The sequence below is a fragment of the Desmodus rotundus genome, chromosome 3 (assembly GCF_022682495.2).
Source record: "Desmodus rotundus isolate HL8 chromosome 3, HLdesRot8A.1, whole genome shotgun sequence".
NCBI lineage: Eukaryota > Metazoa > Chordata > Mammalia > Chiroptera > Phyllostomidae > Desmodus > Desmodus rotundus.
The window spans coordinates 733333-755718 of record NC_071389.1 but is presented as its reverse complement, the minus strand read 5'-3'; the positions used below and the strand labels follow the sequence as shown (position 1 = coordinate 755718).

At 65.6% G+C, this 22386-nt stretch overlaps 1 protein-coding gene across 1 annotated transcript in view; it reads right to left on the bottom strand.

Annotated features, from left to right (window-relative positions):
* Positions 1 to 8773: 8773 nt before the first annotated feature.
* Positions 8774 to 22386, bottom strand: part of SKI (SKI proto-oncogene) — a 53247-nt gene continuing 39634 nt past the window's right edge. The window contains exons 2-7 of the mRNA XM_053920222.2: positions 13873 to 13995; positions 13675 to 13790; positions 12837 to 13099; positions 12448 to 12749; positions 11135 to 11365; positions 8774 to 10856 (exon numbers count right to left, since the gene is read on the bottom strand). Coding sequence (XP_053776197.1) covers positions 10662 to 10856; positions 11135 to 11365; positions 12448 to 12749; positions 12837 to 13099; positions 13675 to 13790; positions 13873 to 13995 — 1230 coding nt within the window. The 3' untranslated portion in view covers positions 8774 to 10661. The remainder of the gene's footprint in view (positions 10857 to 11134; positions 11366 to 12447; positions 12750 to 12836; positions 13100 to 13674; positions 13791 to 13872; positions 13996 to 22386) is intronic.

The window sequence follows — 22386 nt, the reverse complement described above, 5'->3', positions numbered from 1 at the left end:
GAGGCTCAGGAGGGGCTCCAGGTCTCAGCCCTGGCCGAAGCCAACCACAGCCTTCTTCCCGGGCCTCAGTCTCCCTGTGTGTCTCCACCTGCTCTCTGACCTCTGAAGGGGGCCACTGGCCCAGGCAGCCCAGGGGCCAGTCCACTCAGCAGGTTGCTACCGAGCCCCCTCCACACGTGGAGGCCCTGGCATGCACTGCCTTGATGAGAGGCACCCCGATCCCTCATTCGGAGTCTGCGTGCCGGAGACAGACACAGACACACAAGAGAGACACAGAGACAGTGAGGCAGGCACACCTGCCCTCCACTCCCCCCACACACACACCCTCCCAGCAGTGCTGGGGCCTTGGTGAGCATGGCCTCCCAGACTGCCCAGCAGCCGGCCTGTGGTCAGCCCACACAGAGTCCTGCCTGTCTGGGCCGCCTCCCACCAGCCTGCCTGGCACAGGCGGCCCCTCCCAGCTTCCTCCCCTGCTAGCGGGCGGGTGCCCCACCCTGGGAGGCCCCCTTCCCTGCAGCCTGGGTAGGCCACCGGATCTCAGTGCCAGGCGGCTGGGAAGGCCAGCTGTGTAGAGCAGCCCCCAGGCAGGGCTTCCTGAAGTCTGCCCTGGTGACCGGCCCGCCAGACCAGTTCCCATCTGCCTGGCCTGACAGCTCACTGCCCACCGCACCCGGGGTGCCCTCAGTCCTGGGAGTGTCGGGGAGGGTGGCCAGGCCTGTCCCCTCCAGCAAGACCACTGCAGGGCTGACAGGTCTCAGCACCAGGGACAGACAGCTTCCAGGGCCCCCCTGCTTGCCCCTCTCCCCTCAGGTCAGGGGACTGCCAGCCAGCCAGCCCAGGGCCTCTCTGATGGAAGAGATCCAGCCTGGGCAGGCACAGGGGACCTTGGGAGCCGAGGAGGGTGGTGAGCAGGTGGGGAGGGGCTGCCCTGAGCCCCTCGCCCATTGTCCCTGAGTAACCTGGGGGCCCGAAGCTCCAGGCCCAGTACTGCCAGGGAGCCACGGGGCCAAACAGGGACCCACACTGCAGCTCCTGGCCGAGGCCCTGGGCCTCGAGGAGCAGGCCACCCTGCTGCCGTGCCAGTGGAGACTATAAACAGGGAAGGGCTGTCATCGTCCGGCCAGGTAGCACCTGCCAGATGTGTGGGGCTCAGCCATCAGGCCAGTCCCCCTCGCCCATGTGGCCCCGAGACAGCGACACTCCCCAAAGTCCAGATATCCCTCTTCTCCAGAACTCCTCCCAGGGGCTCAGACACCTGTCGGTCACCCCAGCTTATAACCACAGCTAGAAACCAGGACAGGGGCCTCTACAGACGCTCCAGAGACCGGTGAATGGGGTGGAGCCCAGCTGGTGGGCCCCCCTCCTGGGTGGCCTGGGAAGGGGCATGAGAGGGGTGCTACACACCCTCAACCCCTCAACCCTCCTTGGCTGGCACACACACACAGGTGCCAGCCAAAGGCCATGGTGGCACAGGGGCCGGGTGCCAGGCCCAGGGCACTGGCCCTGCAGGGGCATCTCATCCCGGCTGCAAAGGCTTCCGTGAGCTCCCCTGAAAGACTCCACCAGGAAAGAGGGAAGCAGTGGGCAGACCCGGGACAGGAGGCTTCAGGCAGATGCCCTGGCTGGGGCTGGGGTGCACCTGGGACACCCCACAGGCCCCCATCAGGAAAGCATCTGCTGGAGAGCCAGAGAGCAGAAGGGGGGCAGCCGGGGGACAGGGCTGGGCGGGAGGAGCCAGAGGCAAGGCAGGGCCAAGCCTGGAGGTGGGCTGGGGCAGGCCAGTGGGTTCCCACTGAGGGGGCGGGCACTAGCTCAGGAAGCAGCAGGTGGGGGAAAAGGGGGCACCACCCCGAGGACGACCTGGAGGAGGAAACGGGAGCGTTTCTACAGGAAGAGCAGCAGCACCAGGCATTCTGTGGCCTTGGGGTCTCCAGTGGCCGCATCCTGAAAGGGCCCCACCTCACTTCCCTAACAGGGTCCGGATAGCATCCCCAGGAGCCAGGCCGCGGGGGGGAGGGCCGTGGGGCTGAGAGAGAGTAACTGGGGTGCCACAGGGCCACAGAGGGGCCATGCCCCCCATCCCCAGCCTGGAGGCGTCGAATGACTGGGCTCAGGTCTGAGCCTGGGGTCTTGGACAAAGGGGGCCCCTAGGGAGGGACTGGGCCCAGCGCCACCCGTGGAACCTGGCAGGGATCTGGGCACAGGGGCGCTTTTTGACACCAGCAGGAATGCGCTTTTCAGGGCTCAGGGGGCAGCGGGGACCAGGGTCTTAGAGGATGGGGCTTCTGTCCGGAAGTGGCATAAAACGGGGGCAGAACCCCAGATAAAGGGCGTCCAAACAGGCCTAGCGGGAACGTTCTGGGGAGGACGGACCCGATCGCTGGCCCTGGGGCGCGCTCCTGCCTCCGACCGAGCCTTGGGGACTCGCGCCCCTTCCCGCGATCGCCAAGAGTTGCAGTTCTCGCCTCTGCCGCTGCGGGGCGTCGCACCGGGACCCCCATCCCAGGCCTCGGGGCGCTCAGACTCCGAACATCTGAACACGTCAGTGCGCGCCGTACACAGGGACAAGCGCTGGAAACGCGCTGGGACCCGTGGAGCCCAGCTACCGGCAGGGCTGGGCGCGGGGACTCCAGCTCCACGTGCTCCCCAGGCCCCGCCCCGCCCCAGGGTCCCCCGCCCCCCAGCCCGCATCCCGGGTGAGAAGGGTTCACGCCGCTCAGGCGCCCTCCTCTCTCCCGAGCGCCCGGTGCTGGGTCCCCGCGGCGCCGTCCCCGAGCCCAGGCTCGCCGTCCCGGTGCCTGGCCCCGCCCCGCGCGGGGGAGGTGGCTACGAGTCGGGCCCGCGCAGGCGTGGAGCCTGAGGCCCGGTGGGGCGCGGCAGGCGGTCCCGAAGGGGTGGCCCGGGTCCCTTAAGGCCACTCGGCCGGCCGGAAGCCGCGGGCCCCCGCCGTCGAGGTCTGGGCGGCTGGGTGTTCGGACGGAGCCCTGCGGCCAAGGCCTGGCGCGGGCGGGGAACTGAAACTGGGCGGCGGGGGCGTGGGGCCGAGTCGCGCTTTCCGAGGGGCGCGGCGAGGGCGGCAGCTGCGCGGCCCTCCAGCCCTCTGCGAGGGACTCTCCCTGCTCGCCTGGCTGGTCCGCGCGTCCCGGAGGCGGACCCGTGGGAGGAGGGGCTGCCCTGCCCCCCACGGAGGGAGGGGCCGCGTCCGGTGACTCACCGCCCGGCGACGCCCACTCCCCCTAGACTCAGGTGCCAGCCCCGCGCCCACGGGCACGCTGTCCTGGATAGCAAAGGAACTCAGCGTCCCCCAAGAAGTGCCGCTGGGAGGTCCCTCGGTCCTGCTGGGCCCGCACGGGGCCAAAGGCACCCTCCCGCCCCAGTCTGGCTTGGGGCCAGGCTGAAGGGAGCAGGAATTTGGAAAGTTTTTGAACCAGCACTGTGACTCCCTGGAGGTTCTCTGCCCCCACACTTCGCCCAGAGATTGGGGGCAAGGGGACTTGCTCCAGGGCAGGGGGCAGGCGGGGCCATCGCGGAGCCGTCTACTCTGGGCACCCCTGCCCACTGCCAGCCCCAAGCATGGGGGTGCAGGATGGGGTGGGGACAGGTTCCATCCTGACGAGTCGCTGTCGGGGAGAGCACCAAGCGGTCTTGGGGAGACTAGGTCCAGGGTGGCCCTGTGCAGCAGAGGAGCCCCAATCGGCTGGGGGCGGGGGTGGCCAACACGAAGGCCTGTCCCTGTAAGCCTCTGCCTTCCTGCCTGGGAAGCAGCTGGCCACACCAGTGAGGGGCCAGTGACACCAGCAGGCCACACCCACTGCAGCCCTCCTCTTCCAGGGCCTGTGGAAGCAGCCGCCCCCTTCCCAGCCCACCTAGGCCCTCCCCACACCGGGCAGGGAGCCTTCTCCGGAAACCACCAGGGCCTTTTCTGGGACTTTTTACTTAGAAACAGGAAGTCAGGGGTGCGCCCCATGCCCACCTGGTCAAGGCCCCACCAAGGGCAGGGCAGGGTGAGGGTTTGGACCCATAGGAACTACCCCCCTGCAGCCCCTAGCGCCAAGTCGGAGTGGGTAAGGACACTTGTCTGCCTCCGTAGGGCCACGCCGGGCCCTGCCTGGGCTGCCCACCCTCCTGCCAGCCCCCACACTGGGGGCCCTCCCCCGGCGGGGCTTCCCTGGCGAGTCCAGCAGAGTGCCCTGGCAGCAGGTGCTACTGCTTTGGGTCCGGACCCCCCTCCCCAAGTCCCCAGCCCCACAGCCCAGGCGTGTGCATCCTTGCACATGGGCGTGTACACGGGCAAGCACATAGAGGTGCTGGCCTCGGGAGGCTGGGAGACCCTGCCTCAGACAAGGTGCTCCTCCCGTTCCTGGGCTCCTCAGTCCTGCCAGCCCCCCGACCTTCTGGGCCCCTTCCCAGCTCTTTTGGCTCAGCGCCTCCCTCTCATCCAGCGGAGTCCCCGGCCCTGCATCTGATCACTGGGCAGGGTGAGGGTGTGGACCCTGCTGAGCTCCTGCCCCCTGTGGGCCACCTTCTCAAACTCACGGGCTGGCATCTGTGCCAGTGGACACAGACCAGGGTGTGAACTTGGGCACAGGAGCAGCACCTGACCACCTCCCAGGCCCCTGTGCCAGGCCCAGCCCACCCAGCCACCCCACTGCACCCGCCTGGTCAGAGCCTGGCAGGTTTGGGTTTGGAGAGTATGAAGTACAGCCTTCCATGGGGGGTCTAGGACCATGCTCCCACCCCACTCCCACCCCTACTTGTGAACCTGGGGGCCCTGCGCAGATGGTGGGTGGAGCCTGGAGGACCTGTGGGGGTGGGCCGGCCAGGAAGCTGGGGCTCCTTCCAGGGCCGACTGGCAGGAGGGGCCAGAGGGTTCTGCGTGCAGGGGAAGGGGGACCCGTGGTGGGAGGACAGCAGGGTCGTGGGGGTGGGGAGCAGGACAGGGCAGAGGCAGGGGAGGGCGCACCTGCACTTGCAGGCTGACCTGGCTTCCTCGAGCACACCAGCCAGGGGCAGCCCACAGTCTCCCTAGGGGCCATGGGACCGGGACTGGGACCAGCCCCGCCACTCTGGGCCTGTCCCCAGGGCTGCAGCTCGATGCTGAGGGGACTCCACTGGGCACCAGGGCCGCTGTGCAGGCCTGGGCCTGGAGCTTGAGCTGGACTCCAGCGGCCCTGCACACGTGTCCTCTGATCGGGGCCTCGTGGGGATGGGAACCTGAGCCCCGAGCTCAAGATGTCCCCTGTACAAGGTGCCCTGTCCCCGGAGGTTTCTGGAACAGGCCTCCGTGGCAGCAGGAGGGACCTGAGAGAGAGCTGGGGCCAAGCTTCCTGCCCACGACGGCTGCCAGGCCAGTGTGCTTCGGGAAGGCCCCACCCCGTGCACCGGACGCCAGCCCAGCACAGGGCACTCCGAGGACAAGCCGGGCCGGCTCCACCTGCCTGTCCGTCCCCCGCGGTGGGGCCACCTGCTCCAGGGCCGGGAGCCCCAGCCCCCGTGGCCCCCAGCCCCTGGCACAGGCCCGGGCGCAGATGGCTGTGTGTGTGGCACCTGCAGGGCTCACGTCATCAGTGGGGGGGGGCAGGGGCTGGCGGGCGTCCAGGCCCCCAAAGTTCTGTTCCCACCCTTCTGGGGTCTGGCATGGGCAGGGCAGGCAGGAGGGTGAGAGGCTGCTCCCCCAGAGTGCAGTGGGTGTCTGTGGGGGGGCCAGGGTCCCACCCAAGCCCCTGGTTTCACACCCCACGGGGCCAGCAGGGCAGGGGCCCAGCCCCACCCTCTCGTGAGGGCACAGACTGTCCTCAGGGACAGGCCGGAGGGGTGGGCCAGCCCCCATTTTTCCTACAGGACCCCTACCTCTCTGCAGGTGATGGCCACCCAGGTCACCCAAGTCCAGCCAGGGCTGGAGAGCCGTTGGGCAGAGCCTGGGGCTCTTACCAAGCCCCAGATCTGGCTCAGGCCTGCCAGTGGACCCTCTGGCCTGTCTCTTCCCAGCCAGCAAGAAGAGGTGGCCCTGTGACAGGACAGGCAGAAGTGAGGCAGAGGGGGCATCAGGGGGCGAAGGGGACGAAGGGTGGGGCAGAGGCTGAGGGCCACAGTGAGGGACAGAGAGGGCTGGGCTGTGCAGCTGCCACTATGAGTGGGCAGGCAGCTTCCTCTTTCCAGGAGGGTGCGCCTGGCACCCACCTCCCCAGATAAGGACCTGAGTTCTCTGCCTGAGAGTCAGCCCCTGACCACAGGGTGGAGGGTGGGGTCCCCGGGGCCAGACTGGCCCGGGGTGGGGGTTGGGGCCTCCGGACTGGAAGGGCAGCAGAGGCCCTGAGAGGGAGGAGACAGACAAGCCCCGCTGAGCTGAGGGCGGGCGTGGCCAGGCTGCTGGTGACAGGCAGAAGTGAAAGCTGGAGGGTGGGGTGGGGGACCAACTAGAGACCCCAGAAGACTTCCAGGAGTACATCCTCTGCACTGGCCTGACCCCCAGGCACCAGCAGGGGAGGGGAGGGCAGACCCGGCTGGCTGCAGAGGCCGGCCCACACGTGGCAGCAAGGTCCACCTCTGTCCTGGAGACACACTGGGGGTGGTTCCCTGATGCTGACCTCTCCCCTAGCCCCTCAGAATGGTGGGGGAGGGGTTCCGACACCAGGGGACTCCCATCCTGTCTGCTCTGGGTGGGGGTTGGCCAGAGCCTTTTTAAGGCTTTCAGTTGATTTCCAAATTGAAGCCTGGGGCAGCCAGGCCACGGACAGCGGGGCCCAGAGCCAGGAGCTGCCCGGCTCAGCTGAGGCCACACGGACACCTGTCCATGGCCCCCAGGAGGGCCAGAGTCCCCTGGTGTGCCCCCCCATCCCAGACCCCCATCACCCATGCAGATCTGACTGCCCACCCCATAGCCTGGCCTCCCAATTCTCTGGAAGGGGATCCGGAGTGGCTTTCGGACCTTGTGCACTGAGGGGCTGGGGGCTAGGAGGGTGCCTCGAGGCTGGGGCGGTGCGTGCCCCAGAGAAGACTGCCCAGGTGTCCCACACAGCCCTCATTCTGGCCAGACAACTCAGGGGCAGAGGACCAGGGCCAGGTGGCTCCTGGGCTGAGGGACAGTTTTGGTGGGGGACATCTGTGTCCCACTGAGGTGGGTTTGCCGTCCACCCGTTGGGGCTCCTGCCCACCCAGCCTGCCTCAGGCCCCAAGAGGAGCAGCTGCTGGGGGCTCAGGTCCAGGGCCTTGGCAGGGGCTGTATGGGCAGAGGCCTGGTGAGTGGGCGCTGGCTATCCTCCCTTCCCGCCCCCACCCCACAGTGGCACGGGTCTTTTCAGGCCAGCTGGGCGAGGCTGCCTGCACCTAGGGACCACTGGGGGGTGGTATGCGCGCTTCTGGGCCCAGGTCTGGGGGGTCTCCCAAGGCTGCAGGAGACAGGGACCAGGGAGTGGGCCTGGGCAGGGCTGCCCCTGAGATCCTGCCCACCAGCCTCTCCAGGGGACCAGTGAGGGGCTGGGGTGGGACAGGGAAGCCAGGTGTGGGCGGCCAAAGGGTGTCTGGCCCCCGGGAGACACAGTAGCGCCTGGGGAAGCCTCCTGGAGCCAGGCAGGCACCTCTGTTTCTCCCTCAAGGTGACACCTGGGGGTCCCAGGTTCTGACACCACCTCCCCACTACAGACACAGACTGGCTCTGTGGGGGCCCAGGCCTCACAGACCCCACGGAGGCTGGGCCAGGCGAGGTACACCCAGTGTGGCTGGGCCTCCAATGATGTCCATGGTACCAGGAGGGGCCACAGCACTCGGGGTGGGCGGGCCGTGGGGGTCCGACTGGCATGGACCACCCCCAGCCCCTGCCCGGGGCCCAGGCGGGTGGGGTGGACTTGCAAAGTCCTTTATTGCACGACGTCACGGCAGAGGGAGGGGCGCCAAGGGACGGCGGGCGCAGGGCGAGACAGAGAAGCACGCCAGGCCTCTTTTTTCTTTTTAAATCAGGCATTTATAAACAAGAGCGCATACATTAATTACATAAAAATAGTTTTCGGATAGTAGAGTAAGTCATCATATTGTCATTAGCAGCAGCAGAGGGGGGGACAGGGACGGCGATGCGGACGCTCCTGGCGAATACAAAGGTAGAGCTGTGTTTTTTCCTTAATCGAAAAAAAGGTCGTTCGCGACTCCTGACTTTAAGCAAGAACAAGCTTCCCCGGGAGCCCGTGAGCCTGGGGACGGGCGAGCTCAGCGCCCAAGGCGCCGGGCCGCCCTGCCCCTTCCGGCAGAGGAGCATGTTCAGTGAGGACCACCCAGAAAGCAAGACAACTACCAGGTAAGGAAGGGTTTCTGGAACCCCCATGTACACGTATGATACAGAGTGTGACGGGAGTATTTACAGGTGAGGCCCGTCACCCCCAGCTCTGACCGAACGCGGAGTATCGGGCGTGAGTTAGCTGCTCCGTGGGTGTGTTATTGCTGTTGTGTTTTCCCTCGGCGAAGTCCCCTCCAGCTGGGAAAGTGAGCGACTCAACCACATACACAGTCGCCTGACGGCAGGTGTCACACGGCAGGTGTCACACGCGGGGCGCCAGCAGCCTACGAGACAGGTCCCTCCTCTCCTCTGAGAAAGCCACTGAGCCGTGCACACAGCACAGGAGGCCGAGCCGGGCCACAGGCCGCTGCACCAGAGGGTGGAGGTGGCAGGGACCCCCTGCCCACCGGCCTCACCCCGGGAGCTGCCCAGGAAGGTCAAGCTGCTGGTGAAGGGGGCCCGCTATGCCCGCCTCCCGCCCTGCGGCTCTGCGGGCCTCATCCCCCCCCCGCTCTGGGAGACAAGCTGCCTACCCAGCTCCTCCCAGCGTTTGGGACAAAGCCAGGCTGGGGTGCGGGGCCAGAGGGGACAGGCGGCGCCCTTGAGCGCAAGTCAGGAAAGTTCATCTCCCCTGGAGCCTGAAAACTCAGTAGCGACGGGGGCGCCTGGTGGCCGTGGCCCCCCTGCCACTCCCAGGCCGGCTGCCGGGCGCCCAGAAGCACAGCGACACACATAAAGCTTTGCTCCAATGAAACTATTTAGTTTCCCTCGAAAAGTAGCTGAAAAAAACACAACTCTGGAGAAACGAGGCCGACACAGCATTCGGACAGTTGCCCGACAACCGGCCCTTCCCACGACGCGGTGGGAATGCCCATCTGGGGGCCGTGGGGCAGAGGCTACGGTTCCATGCACACAGAGCCAGCAACGGCAAAGAAAAACAAAGCCAGAGAAAACAAAACCCAAACACACTGCGTGTACGTGGTGTCCCTTTTGCATTGCACTTCAGAAGGGGGCCCAACGGCACCTGGGCCCCCCAGTAAACCAAGGGCGAAACCCTGCAGGGGTGTCAGCACCCGCCTCTCCGCCCCGGCCTGGGTGTGGCCGCTGTGGCTTGAGGATGGAGTCGGGCCAGGAATTCCGGTGCGGTCTTCCTCGAGTGAATAAATACCACCGCACTCTGGTGGGCAGCGCCTCTGGTCTACCGGGAAATTGTTTTCGAGCTTGGGCGTAAGAAACCATATACAACTTGCATAAACAGTTGAGCGTAAACGAGATTATTTGGAATAAATGCAAGGAACTTATTCTGATAGTGGCAGATTCGATCGCTACTGAAGATGGATGTCTGGGGGTGACAGACGAGTCGGGGTCCGCTGTACAGAATGCTGGAAGGCACAGAGCTACCCCCAGTTCGGTTTCGCGTTCCGCGGCTCCCATGTCCGACAAGCACCAGAGGGGTTTCCGAACGCTCAGCACTTAGGAGGCGACCTGCTCTAGAAGTCGGTTTCAACACTTGGACAGTAAAAACCTCAGTTAACTGGGGAATAAAACACGAGGGGAGAAGTCTGACAAAGTGCAGTCCTAAATACAGGTTTAAATGAACAAACAAACAGAAAAGGTGAGATAATGCTGTTTTGTCCCCACGCTGCAGCCTCAGTCCCAGGGAGGAGGAGCCACGGTTGCCCAGCTGAGGAGGGTTGCCTGGTCAGGCGGCGGGGACGGCCTTCTGCCTCCGCCCGCAGGTGCTGCCCCAGCGGTGTCTGGGAGCACCTGCCAGCGGGGACAGGGCAGCGGGCGTAAGGCGGCAGTGTCGGCTCGGGGTGCACTCTCCTCGCTCTTACGGGTGGCAGCATGGGAGACCTGGGTCCTTGTCGCTGAAAAAATAGACTCTGGAGAAAAGCCCTTCCTGTCCTCACGCGGCCGAGGATGCGCTGTGATGGCGTCGCGGGGCGGGGAAGCTGCCACCCCGGCCCCTTACGGGTCCTCAGACTGCGTCGCGTGTGGGTGGGGCTTTTAAAAGTTAGTCATTAAAAAACGTGTTGGTTTTTTTTCTGAGTATCAAGTCTTCTTACTGGTTTTAAATAGCTTATAACAAAAATGTAAATGTTAGAATGTTCCAGCAAGCAGCGCCAGCCACAGCCACCGAGCTGGCCTTGTTTCCGGCTACAGGTGGGGACCCAGCTTGCTCACTTGAACTTGGCCAGTAGAAAATTTTGCAGTGGATTCCAAAAGTGTGTGGTTGCAGACACTCGCTTGGTTGTAGGCACAGTAAGACGTTGTGCTATGTGGGCTGGGAAGAGGGGAGGGCAGGCCTGCCCCACGCGCACAGCCCCAGCGGCAGGGCGCCCGCCTGCCCTGTCCCCGCAGCGTCCGGACCGGACAGCAGGCAGTGGGTCCGCTAGGGCTCCAGCTCTGTGGCGCTCTCGCTGGTGCCACCCGCAGCCTCGGGTCGGGGCCGTGGCCACAGCTGCTCCTGAAGCTCCTTCACCACCTTCTCCAGGTGTTCCCGGGCCTCACGCTCCCGCAGCAGATCGGCACGCAGCTGCTCGCGATCGGCCTCCGCGTGCTGCAGCTTCGCCTGCAGGTCCTCGATCTGAAAGGGGCCTCGGGTGTCAGCAGCCGCCCGCCTCCCCCACCCAGCCCCAGCCCATTGTCCACCCAGCCCAGCTCCCGCCACCAGCCATGCGTGTGGAGCCTGAGCGGGGACTCCCAGAGCAGGGGCATCAGTGAGGCCAGAGGAGGGGCTGCTGAGCCCACTGCCCGGGGTCCCAGGATGCTGGCTGGTTAGATGGCCAAGCAGACATGCTGAGACTTCGCAGCCACAGCTCAGCCCACACGCCTGCCTCCTGCACCCCCGCCTGCCCCACCTACCTGGGCCGAGTACTTGGCGCGCAGGCGGCCAGCCTCGCAGCCCTTGTCACACACCCGGACCTGCCGCGCCTGCTCCAGCTCCCGCTTCAGGCGCAGCCGCGCCTCGTTGGCCTCTTTCATCTTCTTTTCGTTCTCAGCACGCAGGCGTTCGATCTCCTTCCGCAGGTTGCGCTTCGCCTCCGTGGCTTCCCGCAGCTTCTCTTTCTTGGCCACGCGCAGGAACTCCAGCTCCTGGGACAGCAGGCTCGGGGTCATGGCCCTGCCCACCCTCTCGCTGCCCTGGAGGCTGCAGGGCGCCCACAACACCAGGACTCCTCTGCACAGCCCCCTGACCCGGCCCCCCGCAGGGCCCCCACCCACTCTGGGCCAGGGGTCTGCCCGGGAGGCTCCCAAGGGCCCCCACTGCTTCCCCCTCTCGTGCCTCGCTCCTGGGGACTTCCTTCCAGCCAGGAGCCTGCTCAGCTCCAGCAGCAGCCGGCATCGCGAGATGGGAGACAAGCCCCTGGGTGCGCCTCCTCCAGCTGGCTGTCAGTGACGCACCCCTGCAAACGTGCTTATAAATAAGCACGTGGGAATTCACACCTCCAACCAGAACCAGGACGGGCAGGGAGGGGGTGTCCCGAGTCTGCTGCCTGAGACGCACTCAGGGGCGCCTGAAGCCGGGGCGTTCAGGACCATGGGGCTGTGTTGTGCTGGCAGCCCACGTGGGAAGCTGTCCCCGAGCTGCCAGACACCAGCAGAGGTGTGAATTCAGCAAAGCTGGTGTGAAGGCCCCACCTGCCCCCAGGCGCTGGGAACTCGCAGCAGCCGCTCCCACTTGTCAGAAAAGACACCAGCAAGTGAGGAAGCACAGAGGCGGTGTCGGGGGCACCAGCTGAGCTCAGAGTCCCACAGGTGGTCCCCCGTCAGCCCTGCTCAGTGGGGGAGGAGGGTGCTGGTGGGCGCGGACCACCTCAAGCCTCCAGCTCCCTCTTCAAAAGAAAGCAACAACTTCTGGGGAGCCGTCTGGAACCCGGGGTGCACACTGAAGTAGTACACGCCAGTGCACGTGCCTGTGCCCGGCACCTCTCCTCCCCGAGCCAGGCTCTCGGGGGCCGCGCTGGTCCTGCATACCGGCTGCTGGGGGCCTGAGGCACCACCTCCCGGAACCCAAAGCTTTAGGGAACAACCCTCAAAGCCACTTCCCGTAGACCACAGGCCCAACTGGCCCGTGCGTGTCACACTGGAGTGTGGAACTGTCTCGGGCTCCTCGATGACTACGCGTCCACAGCGCCAAAGGCACAGCTGCCGCCGGCCTGGGGCCCGGGACTTACCTGGTGGAGGCTGCGCTTGGCCTGCAGGGCGGCGCTCAGCTTCTCCTCTTGCTTCACGCGCATCTTCACCACCTCGTGCAGGAACTTCTCTTTGGCCTCCTTGGTGTCCAGGCCACCCTCCAGGGCTTGACGCAGGTGCTCCAGCTCTGCCTCCAGCCCCCCACTTGGGGCATCGGCGGGGGCCGCAGTCTCAGGAGCTGCGGACGGGGCAGGTGGGGCGTGCACCCCCGGGGAGCTCAGGTCCTTGGCAGAGCTGGATGAGGTAAAGGACGGAGAGGAGAGCGAGGACAGGGAGGAGGTAACTGTGGAAACACAAGCAGGGTGCAGGTTACAGGTGAGCACGGGCCACAGCCCCCTCCCAGAAGGGCCGGCCGGCGGCTCACACGTACACTCCTCTCTGCTCTCCACCTCCACCTCAGCCTCTGAGTCCTTGTCGTCCTCTGGGGCGATGGCGGGCGCTGGCGTCTCTGTGGCCCCGGGCGTGTCCACTGCGAGCTTCCGCTTCCGAGGCTGGATGCAGGTGGTGAGGGGCTCGGGGCCTCGGGAGACGACGGTGGAGCATGGCGGGCTGCTCACAACCTTCTGCTGGGCAGGCGGGGCCAGGGCCACGTTGGGGGCCACGCCAGTCTCGAAGCTCTTGTAGGAGTAGAAGCTGCGGGGGCAGACGGGCGTTGGGGCTGCAGGTGCGGCCTGACCCTGTCCCCACCTCCCCCGCCCCCGCCGGGGACCAGCGTGCGAGTGCTCAGAATGAAAGGTGGGGAAGAGCTGCTGCCGGGGCACGCTGCACACGCCTTGGCCACCATGTCCTAAATGGGCCACAGCCAAACCCTGACATCACAGGAAGTCCTAGATCAGCTCATTCTGACACCCACGGAAAACCAGCACTTTCCATGCCAGGCAGCTGGGGGTCTGGGCACGTGGCCTAAGAACCACCCTCACACCATGCACACAGGCACCCAGGCCAACTCCAGCTCGAGGTGGTCCCTGCCGCACAGCCACGGCAGCTCATGAGAGGCAGTCGGGTCACACCTGGTGCCCGCCTGCCTGCGTGGCACTCAGGAGGGCCCAGGGGAGCAGTGGCGCCACCCTCGACTCGCACCCACACTCACGACCGTGGAGCCCAGCAGGGAGCTGACCACCACTGACGCCGGGCTGCAGGTTCCGAGCCCGCCCTACCATCCCCAGGCCTGTGGTGACCTCTGGCTGCTGAGCACAGTGGGCCCTTACCTGTCTCGAATCAGGGCTGGGAGGTGTGGGGAGAGCTCTTTGTCACTCGTAGAAACAGCAGGGGACCAGGGTCGGAAGGCGGAGAGGCGCTGGCGAGGGTGAACACAGCCCAGGCCCTGCAGGGAGAGGCGCTGGTGTCAGAGGGAGCGAGGAAGTGCACTGGAGGCCCTGCCCCGCCTCCCCTGCCCCCTGCAGAACCTTGCTGGAGGAGCTGGGCAGGGTCCGCAGCCAGCCTGACTGTTTGTCCTTCTCTGCAGACGTGGGGTGCTGGGAGGGAGAGTCATCTGTTTTCCTTATGGAGACTGGGGGCTCCGAGGAGACCTGTGAGTGACAGACATTCACACTGACACCTGGGGCAACGTCCACGCCCTGGGCAGGGTCTGCCCACCATCAGACTCCAGTGTGAAGGAGGGGGGTCCGGGGCTGCACAGCCCCCGACCCGCATGTGGGGTTGGCTGGGCACTGCCGCAGTGGGCCTGGGGCTAGTGGCCACAACCCTGCCCCACAACAGCAGGGCTCCCAGGCAAGCCCTCAGCAGGAACGACCCTCACCCCAGCCCCTCAAGTGCACAGGATCTCGGTGCCAAACAGCCAGCAGGGGCCAAGGACCCTTTCAAGATCTGTTCAGCGTGGCCCCTGCCTCCCCATGCCCGGGAGCCTGTCTGGAAAGCCCCCAGGGGGCAGACCCCTGGCCAAGCTTGGGGTCCTCTGTCAGGCATCCGAAAGCTTTCCGGGGGTGTCACATAGCATCCCCAGAGTTCTGGGTTTCACCCAATAGAACGAATTTCAAAAACTTTCTGGGCCTGAGGCAGCTGCACTTCGGGGGTGGCGGTGAGCGGCCCAGGGCGATGATCCCTCTGAGGAAACACTCTCGCCAGTCTACAGCAGGCGAGCCGAACGTCACCATGCCGGGGTCCACGTGGGCCCTGAGAGAGGACACACCTGCCCCACCAGGATTTCCAGGGGACACAGTGTCTCTTCCCAAGAAAACACACTGGTCTGTGGAAGACAGAAAGCGCGTCCTCCCTCAGGCCACAACCTGCACAGGAGGTACGCAGGGCCCAGCCCTGTCCCAGAGGCTCTGCGGGCCCCCAGGGCAGCCGTGCTCGGGTCTACACCACGGGCCACTCAGGGTGAGGGGCTGCCGGGACAATGCCCGGTCACTCTACCAGGCCTGACCCCAAGGCTAGAGTGGAAGTGGGCATCCTCCCACCTCTGAGAACACCTGGGGGAATACTGTGTCACACCCGAAGGGCACAGGCTTCCCTGGGATGGGAGGCAAGTGGTCAGCCAAGACAGGAGGCCCATGGACCGAGGGAAGGTCCTGTCCAGGCCCTGGGAGTGAGCCGGTGCCTGGGTGCCTGCCCCGCCCCCACTCCCAAATTTCACTCCAGGAGGCAGGGAGCACCACAGTCTTGGGCAGAAGCCCCTGGGACACGTCTGGAGGGGACCGGTGGGTGGCAGGCTCAGACTGGGCAGGAAAGACAGACCCACTCGGTGCCACATTTTAGAACACACGAAGCCATGGGGGTGTTAGCGGGCTGCTGAACTCTGACCTCTGCCTGCTCTGTCTGCCACCTCCCACCTCAGCACTGCCAGGCAGGGCCAGTTCCGGGGCGAGGGTGGGGCTTCCTGTCTGAGCCCACGGGACGAGGGAGGAAACGTGAAGGGCTCTCACCAAGAGCAAAGCCACAGGCGCTGATTCTGCGAAACCTCAGGGAGACTTCTGAGGGTGTCAGACACCTCGGCTGGAAGGCGGGCCACAGCCACCTGAATGGCACCCAGCACTCACTCGCCAAGCCCCACCCGCTGGCAGGGTGCGCAGCGCACACCTTCAAGGTGAGGGCAGCCTCCTTGTCAGGCCAGGGTGCAGACCCAAGTACGCAGGCCTGCCCTGGGGACAGGGCCTGAGTCCCCCAAGCAGGGCTGAAGTCACCCGTCTGCGAGGGATGCCCTACACCCCCACCACCCAAGTGCTGTGGCCGAGGGCCTGGTAGGACCAGGTGCTGGCCACAGGGCAGGCCCAGGCGGAAGCTGAGTTGCCTTGCTGCAGCCGCCGCCGGGTGGGGGCCTGTGCAGCCAGAGTGCCAGGTCCCCCCACTGACCATGTCCCCACAGAAGAAGTGACACTTGGCCCGAGCTCCCTGACAAAAGGCTGCTGTGGACACAAGCCTGGGGGGTGGGGTGAGGGTCAAATTCCCCCCCCCCACCAGGAACCCCTCACAGAGGAAGTGACACAGTGCCCACCCGACAACCCCTGGTGAGACCACGCGGGGACACACGCATGGGGACAGACCAAGTGGCTGCCCCACTCACACCCACCCTGGCCCAACAGCATGGGTGGGAGGAGGGCTGGGACAGGCGGGCTGCAGCTGGATTTCGGTCACTCCTCGGGGACCAGGTCCCGGCATTTCAAAGTCACAGGTGGGACAGAGAGCAGGCCCTGCCAAGACCCCGGCTCACTGTGGGCCAGACCCCAGGAGACCAACGGGACAGAAAACCAAGGCCCCTGACGCGGCCCCTGGGAACACGCCAACCCTCAGGGGTGGCACCAAGGGCTACACCCAGCTCCACAGGGGCACGGTGGGGCAGTCCCCAGGACAGGCGCGGGAACCCACGGCAGGCAGCCCTGTCTGCATGCCCTGTGGCCCATGAGTCTTGGCATCCAGGCCAAGCAGGGAGCACCCGCTTGTCCCCAGGCCAGGATGGCCGCTCCCTGGCTCTCGGGACACCCTGCACGTCTAACTGGTCCCCGACTCCAGACCAGAAGCCAGACACACACCCACAGGAGCCCAGTGTTCTGCATCAGCCAGCAAGGGTGGCTCTGAGCAGGTGGCACCTGTCAAGCCAAGGTGGGCCCCAGAGAAGTTCCCAAGACACGCGTGGCCGAGGGCCCAGCTGCGGGCGTGTGGCCTCCGTAGCCCTGGGACCGGCATCCACCCCCGAGAGAACAGGCAGATAGAGCCTACCAGCTCCCAGGCAGTACCTGCTCTGTCCAAGAGTCTGGCCGACGAGCCGCATGGGAGGTGTTGGTGCTGGATAGACAGGCCGGGCCCCCCAACTCCGCCGCCCCACTGAGAGAGGGGCTGCTGACTTTATGGGCACAAGCATGCACCTGCCCCGCCAGCGGGAAACACCCCCAGGAAGCTCACACAGTGCTGGGGGCGCTACACTACATGATCCACCTGCCCAGCACCCCCCAAGCGTCCCACCACTCCCTCTCCTGCACCCCCTCCTGCACCCCCCAGTATCCCTGCAATCAGCCCCACGCACCATCTCCTCCCAGATCCCAGGACACAGGAGAGGAGCGGGCTGTGGACAGCGGCCGGTCTCAGGTATGAGTGAGTGGCTGTCCCCTACAAGGCCTCTATACCGTGTTGCAACAGGAAATCAGACCACGGGGACAAGGCCCCGTCAAAGGCAGGGACGAGCAGGCGGAGCTGGGCGCTGGCGGGCAACAGCATCCTGGCCCAGGCATTCGGGATGCAGGGCAGGTTTCTGGGGCACGCTGAGGTCGCCAAGGGGTGGTGGCACCCGTGTGCCCCATGCAGGTCAGCCCCGCGTGGCCCCTTCCTGACAGCACCGCCACTACGACCACCTCGCTTCCTACGTGGGTCCTTACATGAGACCCCCCAAGCCTTATCTCCAGCTCTCGCCCCCTCGCTGGTCCCATGCAGCTGCCCCTATGGTGATGAGCTGCCGCCGAGGTCCTCTCCGAGAAAGCCCAGGAGCTGGTGTCTGCGTCCCAGGCACAGACTTCTGCTGAAGGAGCCGTGACACCTCCCTGCGTCCCTGCCCACCCCAAACCATACTGCTGAGATGACACAAGGGACAGAAGACAGAACAGAATGGGAGTGGGGAGGGAGTCACCACAAACTCCTACAGAGGACGCCAGCAGGAGAGGGGAAGACAACCCGCCCCACGAGCGATGGAAAGCACCAGCCAGAACGGCTATCAGGTGAGGGCCCGTGTGCAGAGCGCGAAGAGACAGCAGCTCGACCTAGCCACACATGCAGCTAGGAAAGGTAGAGGGCTCGAACGGGCGTCTCGTCACTGCCACACGTGGCCTGCAGGCACGGGAAAGGAAGAGAGGCTCACAGCAGGGACCAGCGGGGGAGGGAGGCCACCCTCCCTCCAGAGAGGGCCACGGCTGAGGACACGGGAACAGCAGGCGCTGGCGGAAACGGGGTGGCCTGCACACCGTGGGCTGCTGTGGCAACCACGTGGTGCAGGCCCCCCTCCTCAGTAAGCCCCCAAAAGAAGGGAAAAGAGGGACCGAAGCCCTCGGAGGGCTCGAAGCCCTCGGAGGGCTCTTGGCACCACACCTGGGACGTCTCACCATTTCTGATGGCTGCCCGTGGAGCTCCCGCCGCCCCAGAGAACCAGACGGGAGATCATGCGGGCTGTGGAGTGCCGGCCAGGACGGACAGCGCAGCTGTGGTGGTGGTGTGGAGGTGAGGCCCCGCCTACGCTGCTGGAGGAAGGAACTACCCCGAGGGTCGTGGAGGCACGGCGTGCAGGGTCCCCCAGGTGAAGTCGAGCCCCCACATGACCCCGCAACCCCACTCCAGGGCACGGACTGGAGACTGGAAAACACACACCCACATGGCCACGAGAGCACTCACAGCAGTGCCGTTCCCGCCACCCGCCACCCGCCGGCGGTCCGCCTACACACACGTGTGCCGTGGCCACATCAGAGGCGAACGCAGACACTGGCCACGGTGGGAAGGACCTGGAGACGGTGTTCAGTGTGGCTGACGCCAGAGGCCAGTGTGAGATTCTGCTCCCGCAAAACGCCCAGAACAGGTGGACCCAGACGCACGGGGCCCTGGGCTACAGAGGCCGGGCAGTGGGCCTCCTGCGGACGGCTGAGAGTGTTCCAGGGTGAAGGGCAGGGTGAGGGCTGCAAGTGAAGCCCACTGAGCTGTGTGCGATCACAGAAAGGGCGAGTTTTATGGTGTGTAAATTATCTCAATAAAGCTGTTATAAAAAACCTACTTAAAAAGAAGGAAAACGCATCGGCAGAGAACCAGACTGCCGAGGGCAGTGGTTTTGCCGCCTCGCTGCTGGCCCAGCAGAGGCCGGGGCAGCTGCCTCGAGGAGGAGCAGCAGCGCGGTGAGCCTCCGGGCAGCACAGGTGGGTTCTCTGGCACCAGCACCGAAGCACCACGCCGCTGCCCCGAAGGTCAGGGCTCACACACAGAGCCACCAGGAAAAAGCGCCCCGGTCAGAGGGCAGGGAGCAGCTGGTCTGCGCTGCGGCGGCACAGACTCTGTGGAGGGTGAGCCCGCGCCCCCTGAACCAGGCGGCCGGCCAGCAGTGGGGGTGCCTGGGCACCAGGCCAGGGGAACGGTGCTGGGTCCCTTCACTAGACCCAGGACCCAGGACCAGTCTCCTGGGTCATCAAACCAGCATTCACACCCTGCCCCACCACCCCGCCCAGGGCCTGGAGGTCCAGGCCCTCTCAAGCTGACCTGGCCGTATGGCCGCCCCCAGCCCTGGCTGCAGAGGCTACACCAGGCGAAAGGGCGCTCTGAAACGCGGCTCTACTGTCACCTGTGGTCCTGCAGCATCCTCTGAAGCACCCAGGGGACAGCAGGCTCACCCTGGCCCCCGGGTCCCACAGCAGCGGGAGCCAGCCCGCACCCCCAGACCCCAGCCTCAGAGCAGCAGGCGACAGGACCGTCTTACAGACGGGCGTGTTTCTAACGCCGCGGGTACCGGGTGGAAACCGCACGGAGTCCTGACGCTGCGCCTGCTCCCCAACTCAGGCCAAACCCAGGGGCAGTTCTCCTCCCAGCGGCCGGACTCAAGGTGGAGTCGGGCTGCAGGCAATGTTTCCAGGCGGAAGGAAGGTCCCACCAAGCGCTCGGGTCACCCAGATCCCTGGAGAACACAGCACACTTTGGACTTTTCACACCAACCTGAGACTTCCCAGCACCGGCGCCGGGAGCCAGGTGGGCTCGTTCCCCAGAGCAGCGAGTGGCGTGTGTGCAGGACCGTGACGTGACCCGCAGGGAGAGCCGGGCCAGGCGGGCGGCAGTGCTGGGGAGGCCGGGCTCTCAGGTACAGAGAGGAGCCTGTCATCTTCCCGTCACTCGGTGATCCTCAGAGAGGCCCCAACAACACAGAGGAAATAAGGACCCTTTGTGGAAACACCGAGCTGGACAGCACCAGGCACTGGCAACTCTCTCGTCCCCGAGCCGCGGTCCCACGGGCCCAGCCTCCAAGCCTTGAGTCTGCGACCCTGAGTAGCGGGAAACGGGTGCCCGCATGCCTGCCTCCCAGGCCCCTGCGTGAGAAGACCGGACCCATCACCACACACTCTCACCACAGGGGACAACCGCAGAGGACGGACGATAAGGCATCACCCAGGGGCGGAGCTGAGCTCAGGAGGGACCGCCCTGGTCCCCAGGGCCAAGGTGAAGGAGAAATCCAGCTCTGGTCAGCCCAGAGAGGGCCTGCTGATGCCGCAAAAGAACACCAAGTCCTCGCCCGGGAGAGCCTGTCACCACATCCCGCAGGACCATGGAGGCTGGCACTGGAGGCTCGTGGGCACAAGGCCCGGGCAGCAGGGTGGGGACAGCCACACGGGCCGCAGCCCAGGGCCCCTCCGAAAGGGCGGCAGGGGCTCACTGACCTGGAGGCGGCGCCAAGCGAGCGAACACCTCTAAGAAGGAGCAGAGGCAGAGTGCAGCTCCAGGACAGCCCTGGCACTTCAGGCGGGAGAAAAGGAGCAGAACGTTCCAGACCGGAAACGGTTCTCACGGAGACGAGACTGAGCGAGACGGGGACCTGTGGAGGCGAGGAGCCCCGCCCGCGAGGGGCCTGGAGGCCTCCTGCCCGCCAAGCCGTGAGTGTGCTCCAAGTGCCGGCTGCAGGGCCCAGCCTCAGCCCTAAGTGTGTCCGAACCTCACCAACGGGACGCCCGGCGCCCGTGATGAAGCACCGTGGGATCCTGGGAAGAAAGGAAGCATCCGGGATGGTGACTGCCCAGAACACATGGTCCGTCGCAGCCACGCGGCTCCCCCAGCCCCCTGCCCGGTGCCCAGGCTGGGCCAGCACAGCCAGAGCAGAGGCTGCGTGAACGTGTGGGCCCCTGTGAGGACAGGCAGAGGGGTCCCGTCTGTGGACACACCACCCATCGCAACCTCCTGGTTCCTGTGGACGTCACCGGACCTAAGCAAGTCCCACGACGCGCTGTCCTCTCACAGCGACGTGGACGCCCTATGTCCATGTCCCTGGAGGTGAGCACGCTGCCCGTCCCGGCCCCTCCCTGAACACCTCACTGGTCTAGAAACCACACAGCGGTTTCTACCTGGCCACCAGCCCTGCCCACCCGACAGGTGGCGGTTCGTGTTACGTTCACCTGATGTCAGCCCGCTTTCTGATCACTGTGGGCGCACAGGAAGCAGGTCGAATTCACAGAACCACCCCAAACTCCAAAATGAAGTGGCAAGAGCAATTTCCAAGGGTCACTCGGATTTAAAAAAACATTAGGTGCTGCATCTCTCCTGCTGCTACCGCCCCCGGCTGAGAAAGCCTTGGACTCCAACCCGCGCACCCCGCACAGGGGGGAGCCAGGGCTGGGTCCCAGGAGGGCCAAGTGGTTGGGGGCTTACTCGAGAGAGCCAAGCAGCCCCCAGTCTCTCTGAACAGGAAGGAACCCTCCAACAAGGAGGGTGGGCACCTGCGGCTGGGGGCCACTGGGCTTCCCCTCCCCTCCCCTCCACACCCCGGGGAGGGGCCCCGGGTGAGGCCGCCACAGAGCCGAGGCCGGAAATGGGTTTCTGTGAGGACGGCTGGCATCAGTCCTGACCGCAGAGACCTTTGTGCCCCTCGTGCCGCCGCCCACTGGGCCCGCCCCCAGCCCACAACCCTTCTTTCAGAACCAGGAAGCCAGGTGGGTGAAGGGGAGGGACTTTCTTTTCCCCTCAGTCACTGGAAAGTAACTGTTAAAAGATTTTATAAACAAACCCAGAACACCCACAACAATAAGGCCGTTCTGAAAACCCATTGTTTGTTCTGGGGGCTGGTGAGCAGGAGGGTCTCTCCCCCAGTGCCCCGCATGGGGGCAGTCGCATGGGGGGAGCGGGGGCTCACCAGAGACCAGCACCGCCCGGCCAGACCGGGACGGGAAGCTGTGTGAAGAGGGAGCCGGGGATGTGGCCCAGAGACTGTGGTTGAGTCCCCGGGAGGCTGGAGGCTGAGAACCAGCCTTGAAGAAAGGAGAGGCTTCACGGCCCAGCAGGGTCCTGTGCCTGACACAGCGGCCCCCCACGTGCCAACGTCCCCCAGGAAGGACACTCCCGCCTACAAGCCTTTCACACAGAGCCCACCGGGCCCAGGGATGCTGACGCTGCTTCAGATGAGACCCCAGCTCCCGGCACCACGGGGTGGCCCAGACTGGCCAGGCCTCCAGGGGCGCTGCCCCTGACTGGGGCCTCTGGCTGTACAGGGCGGCACACTCACCCGGACGCTGGATGCGGCAGAAACACGCAGTGCTCCCTGGCATCCCATCTTGCTGCCTGGGCCCAGACCCTCCCCTCACCCCCATCTGCTGCCAGGGGGTGAGTGGGCAGGCCACCCTGACAAAACTGCTCTTGTGGGCTCTTGTGACGCTGCGCCTGCCACCTCCACTGAGTCTCCGCTGTCTCCCACGTGAACGGTGGCTGCCCTGTGACCCTCTGAGGGGCCCACACAGGGCTCCTGC